The sequence below is a fragment of the Trichoderma camerunense genome, assembly GCF_050948025.1.
Source record: "Trichoderma camerunense strain CBS 138272 chromosome Unknown V8C40scaffold_1, whole genome shotgun sequence".
Classification (NCBI taxonomy): domain Eukaryota; kingdom Fungi; phylum Ascomycota; class Sordariomycetes; order Hypocreales; family Hypocreaceae; genus Trichoderma; species Trichoderma camerunense.
Genome location: NW_028145369.1, coordinates 3355757 through 3365884, shown reverse-complemented (window position 1 = coordinate 3365884; position 10128 = coordinate 3355757). Strand labels below are relative to the sequence as shown.

Here is a 10128-nt window from a genome sequence, read left to right as displayed (position 1 = left end):
TCTAAGTACTCACCCGAAGAGTTTGATGTGTGACGGTACTTGGCACAAGCCACTCGAGGCCTAGCGGGAGATTGTCGGCAGAGTTCGGCAGCAGAGCGCTAGTACGGAAAAGGGCAAAATTGCATGGACAAGGGGTGGTAGGGCGAGTTCTGTTGAAGGAAAAAGAGGGTGGGTTAGCATTTTGCAGAGAAGAATGAAGGTGAGATGGAGTGAAGACAACTGCGATGGCTTCATGCGGAAAAAGGAAAATGAAAAATGAAAAATGAGGCTGTCAGCGGTATGAAGTATGACGCAGCTGAGCAGAACAAAGGCGAGACGAGACGCCAGTCCGCAATTTGATGCGAAACAATTGATGGAAAGGTAAAAGTTGCCAGTACAGAGGGTGGAGCGCCGTCGCTAGCCAAGGATCGGCAAGGCAAGCAAACATAGAGCATGTGTGTCGCCATCAGGGTGACAAGGCGCCAGGCGGATTAAGGACAAGAAAAAAGAAAAAGAGCTGCTTGGATCGAAAATAATTGGAAGATGATTTTCGAAATAGCTTCTTTTTCTCTTCTTGTTTTCTTCTCTTTTTTTTTCCTTTTCCATTTTAAATGCCGGTCGGAGTGCTGACAGACGGAGAGCAGGCATGTCCCGATCCCGGTTGTGACAAAAGGCATCCCCAAAGCCTCCAAGCGACGCCGCCACGACAGCCCAAGGTGGGCGTCGCGTGATTGGCAACCTGCCGATGGGCTGCGACAAGGCGCAACGACACGGTACTTTAATCGCCTTGCCGACATCTCGCAGCCTTTCACATCTAGACCCGGGCGCGGCTAGGATGCAGGCACGGCGGAACACTGCTCGTCAGGCCTCAACGATAACACACCCTCTTGGCGGCTGGGAGCTCCCTGATTTTTTACAGAGAGGCCCATGTCCAACACCATTCAAGGCCGAGGCCGCGCAAGTCGCTTTGCTCAACGTCTCGCATTTTAATGGTAACAAAAGGATTATAGAGAGCGCGGCCCATGGATTTTGATCATGGCCGTCACGCGATACAAAAAGGGCCGCTCCAACATCATGGCCGCGCCAACATCAGAGAGATGCTTGCGCAGGCAAAGAAAGAAGAAAGAAAGAAAACCGCTCTCGGGAAGAAGATGAAGGGGCTTGCATGTTGCGGGCTGCAGACAGGAATCGGGGAAATGAGTGCCAGAGGGGATTGGAGGAGGTGGGCATACCCTGCGGCTGCTGCACTTGACGCGGCAGATTGATTTCTATCCTGTTCACAGCCTACTCTGTACTCGTACTCGGTAGAAACAGAAACTTCATGGCCCCCTTTGCCGCCAGGTGTTTACAGTATTATCCGGAGGCGAACACGTAGCTCGCCCTCTCCCAGCCGTGCAAGACGCACCAGGAAAGTAAGGGGGGGTGGGAAACAACAGAAAAGTGCCGTCGCGGGAGTTATTGGTCGCGAATTCCCTCTTCTCGAAGCGCCAGCGGTCTAGACACGCCGTTCCGCGATGGCGCCGATGCTGGAATTGTCGCAACCCGATGGGGACGGGAGATTGATGTTGACGGAGCGTTGTCGATGCTTGTAAAAAGTCGTGTTTGGTAGACAAGCCGTGCTGGCTGGCCGCCCCAGAAGTCAGGCACCAACGCGCCCGGAATCGTGCTTTGCCGGGGGCATGTCATAGTGGAGCTCCACCTTTGCCTTCCAAGAAAGCTCAAATGTTGACCGGCAGCTCGGCCATTCAGTCGGTCCGCGACACGCCACAGCAGCTACCGCCTGGCAGGTGTTCTTAGCGTGCAAGTCAGTGACCTGCTGGGGGGGCAGTTATAGCGGGAGAGCTCCGTTTCGCAGCTGGCTTTGGGGGGGTAATTCGATATCGTGGCCTCAAGCTCAGACTGTGCTCAACAATCGGCGCAAACTCCATTTGGCTGCGGATTTCTCTTCTTTTGTGCTCGGCGATCACATGCGCATGTGTACCAACGATTGATTTCGATCCTGCCATAGTTGTGGAGCAGCGAGCGAGTCCTTGGCCGTCTCCCATTGCGTTGCCTCGCAAGTCGAGATTACTCTCCATACCTCCGTATCTACTATATACGACAACTCGAGCTCCCTCCGACCATGGCATCCAAAGCAAACTCTCTGCGGGATCGCCAGATAGGTGAGAAACCCATGGCTAGCCTTACGTGTGGCGTCCAATTCTGAAACCTGTGTGCCGCAGCGTCTCTCAAAAAGATCCTCAACCTCAACGAAACCATCGAGTCGAGCGAGACGGAAGAAGCCCATGCCAACGGATTGCTGGCCCCCGTTGCCCCGATTCTCGACGCTGAAGGAAACCCCATCTGGAAAGTCCTCGTCTTCGATGACCTTGGTAGAGATGTCATCAGCAGTGTCATGCGCGTCAGCGACTTGCGCTCTATGGGAGTGACAATGCACATGTTAGTTCCCTATCTTTGATATCTACGACAATGCGAGAGCGCGTCTAATTGTTCGCCACGCAGGCACATCGGCACTCCGCGATATCCCATACCCGACGTCCCAGTCATATATCTGCTCGAGCCGAATGCGCGGAACCTACAGCTCATGACTGAAGATTTACAAAAGGGACTGTACTCACCGGCTTACGTCAACTTCCTATCCTCTCTTCCTCGAGTCCTGCTAGAAGAATTCGCCACACAAACGGCTGAAGCAGGGACATCGGACAAGATTGCGCAGCTTTTTGATCAATATCTAAACTTTATTGTTGCCGAGCCGGATCTCTTCAGCTTGGGGATGCAAAATGAGCACACATATTGGGCTCTCAACAGTGCAAAGACAAGCGATGCCGAGCTGGATGCGGTGGTGGATAGGATCGTCAGTGGTCTTTTCAGCGTAGTGGTGACCATGGGTGAGTCGAGACAATTAAGTATATTGAGAGAGGATCCATATGTTGACTTGCATCGTTCTAGGCGTCATTCCAATCATTCGCTGCCCCAAGGGTGCTGCCGCGGAGATGGTTGCGCAACGGCTCGACCGCAAGCTCCGAGATCATATTCTAAACTCAAAAGACAACCTATTCTCCAATGCGCGACCTACAGCAGCCGGCACTCCAAGTTCTAGGCCCGTACTTATCCTCCTCGACCGCAACGTTGACTTGATACCCATGCTGTCGCATTCATGGACGTATCAATCTCTTGTACACGATGTTCTCTCCATCAAACTCAACCGCATCACAATCGAGTCACCAGTTGATGAGAGCAACCCCGCCAAGGGCACATCAAAGAAGGGTTACGACTTGACCGCCAACGATTTCTTTTGGATCAAGAATGCCGGCGTCCCATTCCCGCAGGTGGCAGAGGATATCGATGCAGAATTAACCAAGTATAAGGAGGAAACAGCTGCCATCACGAAGACGACGGGAGTGTCGAGCTTGGAAGACTTGCAAAACGACACGAGTGCAAGCGCACAGCACCTCAAGGCTGCGATAACATTGTTGCCAGAGATGCGGGAGCGTAAAAGCATTCTGGACATGCACATGAACATCCTGGCGGCGTTATTATCTGGTATCAAGGATCGACAGCTGGATAACTACTTCCAGACGGAGGAAAACGTTATGAAGCAAACAAAGGCTCAGATTTTGGAAATCATCAAGGACGAGAATAAGGGCAACAATCCTACAGACAAGCTACGGCTGTTTATCATTTGGTTCCTGAGCACGGAACAAGAAGTCGGGCGGGCCGATTTTGAGTCGTTTGAGAAGGCTCTCGAAGCAGCGGGCGCAGATGTTTCATCTCTGTCCTACGTTCGACAGTGAGTTGCAAATCTCTTCCAGCAACTATGGTTACGGGTTTGTTTGCTAACAATGAATCAGGGTACGGGCTACTACCAAGATGACACAACTGACCACTATCAACAACAATTCCAACCAACAGGCCGCTTCGTCGGACCTATTTGGACGATTTTCTTCCATTTCCTCCCGCTTGACGGACCGCCTCAAGGAGACTGGTGTCCCATCTGGCCTAACATCGAACTTTGATTCTCTGATTAGCGGAGTTAAGAACTTTTTACCAGCGGATCGTGATCTCACGATTACCAAGATTGTCGAGTCTATTATGGAGCCCTCCACGGCCTCATCTTCGGCAATTGCCAAGACGGAGAACTATCTGTACTTTGATCCTCGCTCTGCCAATGCACGAGGTACCATGCCACCACCGAGCGCCATCCGATCTGGCGGGGCAGGAAGTGCACCGGGCGGCCTCCCGGGATCACAAGCTGGCCAAACAGCAAGCTTTGGACAACGACGGCAGGGCTTTAGTGAGGCGGTCGTCTTCACAGTTGGCGGCGGCAGCATGGAGGAATATGGAAACCTGCACGAGTGGGTTAGCAGAACAAGCGGGGATCGTGCCCGCAAGCGGGTAGTATATGGCAGCACGGAGATGATTAACGCTTCACAATTCATCAGCGAAGAGTTGGAGAGGCTGGGCAAAGAGGTCTCATCGTAATTGATGAGAGACGGTTGGGATGAGTTGCATTTACAGCAGATGGAAAGCAACAGAAAAAACAATGATAGGGGCCAGGCAAAGGAAACAATTCCAATGGCGGGTTAGTTGATATAGGTTGAAAATGTGGTGTTGTTGAGCACTATGCAAAGCATATACAGTAATGGATGAATAATATTAGAAGAGCCAACCGAGAAAGAAGCAAGGCTCATAAGGATAAACATTGTCTGTGTTGAAGATGTAAATGTGATAAAATATATGCTAATTGACATCAAATATTATACCCATTACTGATTGAAGCATCAAATGCGAGTTCAGTCTCTTGGTCGTCTGTAATTCGATGTTTGCTTTGTTACCCTGTAATTGCAGCGTTGAGAGCTATCGGAGCCAAATTGACCAACGGACGCTACTGCAGCCTGGCGTCGCCCCAATGACACAAGCTGCATCGAATTGTCGCTGAAATAGCGCCCTTTAGTGCCTGTGCAGGCCCTGGAGCACCTGCAGCACTCACCAGTAGCGCCAACCTCCAGCGCGTCTCGAGACGGGCAAAAATTGAATTTGATCGAGTCGGTTGATCCAATGAATTGATGCTAACGAAGAGCATCGCGCCGAACGCCCCTTTGCTTTTCCATCAGCCTCCTTTGACGCTTCATCCTTTCGTTACCACCCACTTTTTTTTTCTTTTCTGTCCATAATGCGTTAACGACCTCTCTCTCTTCCTTTCTTTTTCCTCTTCCATCGTCAATGCCATCGGCCAACACGTCTCTTCTCGGGCCTGCTACGAACTCATAGTCGTTCATTTTGAAAACGAATTTCTTGCTCCGGATACATCGCGCGACTGTTCTCGAACCAACGCCGGAATCGCGCATTCCGCACCGCATTCACGATAGCTTCATCAACCCTGCCAATCCACCCCCATCCAGCCGCCGCGATGGCTGATTCCCCAGCCAAAGCCGACGGCGGCTCCGAGCGGAGGCCAGCGGGCTACAAGTCGTGGAAAAAGAAGTATCGGAAGATGCGTATCGTCTTTGACCACAAGATGCACGAGTGCGAGGAGCTGCACAAGCAAGAGGCCAAGGCCGCCAACACGGTGAAGCGCTTGGCCATAGAGAATGAGTATGTGCAATTCTTGCTGTTCTTAATCATCACCAGTTCGGAACTACATTCTAACCCGTCATTCCCTATCTGCAGCCGGCTACTGGATCTTCTCCTCGAAGTCAACAATTCTCCGCAGATTCCTACAGACCGACGGATAGACCTGTCTCTCAAGCCTCCCTCAGACGACAACGCCCTCTGCCTGCCCATGGACCGTGATCGCAGCAAGGACAAGGAGGCTGCCATGAAGAAACTCGAGCAGATGCTCAACGACATCCCCCATTCGACTTATGACTCAGCTAAAGAGACCAAATCCTCGTTCCTTGCCGACTTGGGTGCTCCCGATGGCGAGTCCCATCCTGCACACTTCCTCTCGGCTGACGATATTGACGACTACATCTACCTCGTCGATACTGGAATCGACCCTGACTCGACCCTGCCCACGATGGCGCCGCTCGCCCACCCCATTGCGCGTCCCCCTTCAAATCCTCAGACCAAGAACCCTACTAGTGTCACAAATTGGCTGCGGAAACATGCACCAAAGATCTTCCTCCAAGACGGAGAGACGCATGGCGATGGCGATGACGAGGCCGCGGGGGCTGGCACGGGCGCCGGCGGTGGAAGCAGTCACGCCAGCGCGCGAAAGCCACGCGGAAGTGCTAAAGGCGAGCGCGGCGGCAGTAAAGCCAGCGGCAAGGGCAAGAAGGGTGGCGCGGCTGCGCGGCTCAGTGCTGCGGCTGAGCGCGGAGACGGCGATGCCAGCATGGACGACGATGGCGATTTCGGAGCGACACCCGCAGCCCGCAGCAGCAAGCGCAAGAGGGACGACGATACCGGATACAAGCCCAGAGGGTCTTCGAGCCGGCCGACTAAAAAGAAGCGGAAGAGTGATGTCGAGGCAACGCCCACGGCGCGTAAATCCAAGAAGGACGCTGCGGCAGCGAGCAAGGACGAATAAGGAGTTCCCTGATGGTCATTTCTTGGGGATTATGCACTTGAGAGATGCGGTTATTTGCACAGCCATAATGGCGTGCACCATCATCAAAATTCTATGCTACAATCTGGTCTCGGCTCTATTCATAACGTCTGGAAGGAGTCGGAATTGCATTTTCTTCTTCTTTCGCGGATTTGTTGTCGCCTCTTTGTTATCCTGCCAATGGGCATGGAAATAAAGCCACGACGTTGTTTTTTTTCCAAACCAGGAAGAACCAACTTTTGCATTTGTCAGAGTCAGAGGATAACGGAGGAATCAAAGGAGGCTAATGAAAACCTCGGGCTTTGGGGGAGGGCGGATGTGTTTGGATGCCCTCTTCAGGGGGAACTGTCGGATGTTTTTTACTTTACGTGTAATTCTTCATGCCGCTTTCTTTTTTCTTTTTTTCTTTTTTTATTCCCTAAAAACTCGAATGTGTTGGTAATAATAGATGTATTCTAGCAACAAAAAACAGAAATTCAAACTACAAAGAATCAGTGTGCGCTGATATGAAGTGAAGTGATGACTGTAGTTTTTACACACGAAAACTGAGACGATCATGTTGGACCTGTCGTGCTAGATGCTTTTTGTTTTTGCTTCTTCAACGCTGTGTTTTATTTCTAGACAACTCGACAAATGGTCTTTGAACAAAACAATTCTATGTACATGACATCTCTATAGAAATACTTGATACATAGTGGTATACAATTGCGCTCATTTCGTCCCCTCTTTTATACATCATCTCCCTTGTTGTTCTTTCCCCTCCTCTCTCTATCCTAGCAGAGATTCGGTTATTGTGTACTTTTTTCTTCTTTGTGTCAAATCACGCTCATCGTCTTAGTAAACCGAGATATCAATGCCCAATTTACAGCTTGGCACCAAGCATAGACTTGAGCCTCCTCTCAACGGCATCCATATACTCATTCGTAGTAACATAGTCCTCACGACCAGTCTTGCCGCACGCCAGGGCGAGATCCTTGGTCATGATGCCGTCAACATCGACAGTGTCAACACAAGCCTTCTCGAGGCTCTCGGCAAAGGCGACGAGCTCGGGGGTGTTGTCGAGCTTGCCGCGCTGGATGAGGCCGCGGGTCCAGGCGAAGATGGAGGCGATGGGGTTGGTGGACGTCTCGCGGCCCTTTTGGTGCTCGCGGTAGTGGCGGGTGACGGTGCCGTGGGCGGCCTCGGACTCGAAGGTCTTGCCGTCGGGGGTGATGAGGACCGAGGTCATGAGGCCGAGGGAGCCGAAGCCCTGGGCGACAATGTCGGACTGGACGTCGCCGTCGTAGTCTGCGAAAAAGTCAGTCAGTTTGGCCCCTTTTTTGAATTAGGGGGGATAGAGGGAGGGAGAATGCTTACTCTTGAGAGCCATGATGTAGCCGCCGGAGCTCTTGATCATCTGGGCGACCATGTCGTCAATCAGACGGTGCTCGTACCAGATGCCCTTGGCCTCGAACTCAGACTTGTACTTGGTGTCGTAAATCTCCTGGAAGATGTCCTTGAAGCGGCCGTCATACTTCTTGAGGATGGTGTTCTTGGTGCTCATGTACAGGGGCAGCTTCTTGTCCAAGGCCAGCTTGAACGAGGCGTGAGCGAAACCGGTGATGGAGTCGTCAGTGTTGTACTGGGTCTGGGAGACGCCGCCGCCCTCCTTGAACTGGAAGACCTCAATCTCCTCGGGCTTGCCGCCCTCGGGGGTGAAGACCATGCTCAGCTTGCCCGGGCCGGGGATGACTCGGTCCTTGGCGCGGTACTGGTCGCCAAAGGCGTGACGGCCGATGATGATGGGCTGCTTCCAGCCGGGGACGAGACGGGGGACGCGGGGGATGACGATGGGCTCGCGGAAGACGGTGCCGCCGAGGGCGTTTCGGATGGTGCCGTTGGGAGAGAGCCACACTGGAACACTTAATTAGAGAGAGTTTCTTCCAGAGTTTAGGAGAAATAACTTACTCTGCTTGAGGTTAAACTCCTTGACACGGGCCTCGTCAGGGGTGATGGTGGCGCACTTGACACCGACAGAGTACTTCTTGATGGCCTCGGCCGCGTCCAGAGTGACCTGGTCGTTTGTCTCGTCACGGTACTCGAGCCCCAGGTCGTAGTACTTGAGGTCAATGTCGAGATAGGGGTAGATGAAGCGGTCCTTGATGCTCTGCCAGATGATGCGGGTCATCTCGTCGCCGTCCAGCTCGACGACGGGGTTCTGGACCTTGATCTTGCTCGCGGTGGCCATGGTGCGAGCGGCCATGGACAGAGTCTGGACAGCGCCAAAGGAGGGTCGAAGAGGTCGGAGAGGCTGGAGAGGACGGAGGGCGGCGCGGCGGGAGAGGGAGGCGAGGAGGCGAGGAGCTGCACTCATGATGGGCGAGAAAGGGGGGAGGAAGAAGGGAATGTGAATAGGTTATTTCAAGAGTAGAGGCTGCTTAGCCTTGGACCAAGAGGCTCGGTATAGTTGGCGCGGGAGCTGTGTTTCCCGAGGTAACTGTCGCAAAGGTTGAAGCCGATAGCGGGACGATCTATGGTATAGCCGGAAGATGCCAGAGGTAGCTAAAGCTGTGTTCCTCCTCTTTTCCCTTCTTATATGGTTTAATCTTGTTTTGTATGATTCGCTTTTTGCTGATTCTGTCTCGCGACAGCACGTATATCAAAGGCGAAACGGGAGATGTTGTTGCGACCAAGCTGTTGGTTCAAGCTGTTTATTTTGGTGGCGAAGCCGAAAGCACAACGATAGCCGATGCGATGCGATCCAAAGGTGGGGTGCAGCAACACGGATCGGAGAACGCGCGGGGAGCCGAACGGAGATCGACTTTTCGATTACAGTACAACGCTGCAGAGGGGGGGAAAGATGTCGAGGTTAGCAAAGGAGGACGGGATCGATGGGGGTTTATATGTCTAATTGTGTGACGCATACATATGTACCCTTTTGGAGAGTGACAGCCAACGAGACCGGGAATAAGAGAGACGCGAGAAAAAAAAAAAGGTTGAGAGAAGCAATCGTCGTTATCAATTAGTCGATATCGATATGACGGACGCCGACAAACGGAGCTGGACCCATGAGAAGCCCATAATTTCACTACGGCGATGCAGATATTACTATGAACTATTACAAGATCTTTTTCATGCTTTGTCTGCTTCAGAGTACAGTGAAGCTCTATGCCAATGCTTCTGGACAGCCAACCTGAGTAATAGGCGAGGTGTTTCTCTCTCTCTCTCTCTCTTGCCCCTCGCCTCGTATCGGATGTTTTAAAGCCGGAATACTACTCCAAGTCCAGCTTCTCCGTTTTCCCACGCCTGTCCTTGTCCTTGTCTTCTTTGTGTGTGTGTGTCTCCCCCACAGTTGGAGGATCCACTGCAAGGGACAGGTTATTACTAACTCGACGAGATTTTATTACTTGCTTCCAGCAGGGTGATTTGCATACAGCAGGGCGTGGGTTTTGAATGGCATGTCTCGGTCGACGCCGATGTAGGAGCCTGTCTTTTGCTACCCTTACTCAGTCATTTAATATGGAGCAGCAACTGACGTCAATAGCAAGTACAGTACAGTACCTAGGTACGGTACAGCTTATAGGCGAGCAACAGTGCTCGTATTGTTGTCTTGAGGCTCA

The 10128-nt window shown here is 52.2% G+C and overlaps 4 protein-coding genes across 4 annotated transcripts; 2 read left to right on the top strand and 2 right to left on the bottom strand.

Annotated features, from left to right (window-relative positions):
• Window positions 1-13: 13 nt before the first annotated feature.
• On the bottom strand, window positions 14-562 carry V8C40DRAFT_231493 (uncharacterized protein). The gene has a single exon (XM_083212934.1). It carries the CDS (start codon window positions 444-446, stop codon window positions 231-233), a length of 216 nt encoding a protein of 71 aa, XP_083079720.1. The 5' UTR covers window positions 447-562; the 3' UTR covers window positions 14-230.
• A 1194-nt stretch (window positions 563-1756) lies between these two features.
• V8C40DRAFT_231488 (syntaxin-binding protein) lies at window positions 1757-4673 on the top strand. Its single transcript, XM_083212933.1, has 5 exons — window positions 1757-2141; window positions 2202-2418; window positions 2482-2867; window positions 2929-3769; window positions 3831-4673. Exons 1-5 carry the CDS (start codon window positions 2102-2104, stop codon window positions 4459-4461), a joined length of 2115 nt encoding a protein of 704 aa, XP_083079719.1. The 5' UTR covers window positions 1757-2101; the 3' UTR covers window positions 4462-4673.
• Window positions 4674-5226: 553 nt separating this feature from the next.
• On the top strand, window positions 5227-6663 carry V8C40DRAFT_20458 (IEC3 subunit of the Ino80 complex, chromatin re-modelling-domain-containing protein). The gene is made up of 2 exons (XM_083212033.1): window positions 5227-5574; window positions 5650-6663. Exons 1-2 carry the CDS (start codon window positions 5390-5392, stop codon window positions 6509-6511), a joined length of 1047 nt encoding a protein of 348 aa, XP_083079718.1. The 5' UTR covers window positions 5227-5389; the 3' UTR covers window positions 6512-6663.
• A 614-nt stretch (window positions 6664-7277) lies between these two features.
• Window positions 7278-9031, bottom strand: V8C40DRAFT_20446 (NADP-dependent isocitrate dehydrogenase). The gene is made up of 3 exons (XM_083212031.1): window positions 8477-9031; window positions 7886-8422; window positions 7278-7816 (listed from the first exon to the last, which is right to left on the bottom strand). The coding sequence occupies exons 1-3, from the start codon at window positions 8880-8882 to the stop codon at window positions 7392-7394; spliced, it is 1368 nt and encodes a 455-aa protein (XP_083079717.1). The 5' UTR covers window positions 8883-9031; the 3' UTR covers window positions 7278-7391.
• Window positions 9032-10128: the final 1097 nt, after the last annotated feature.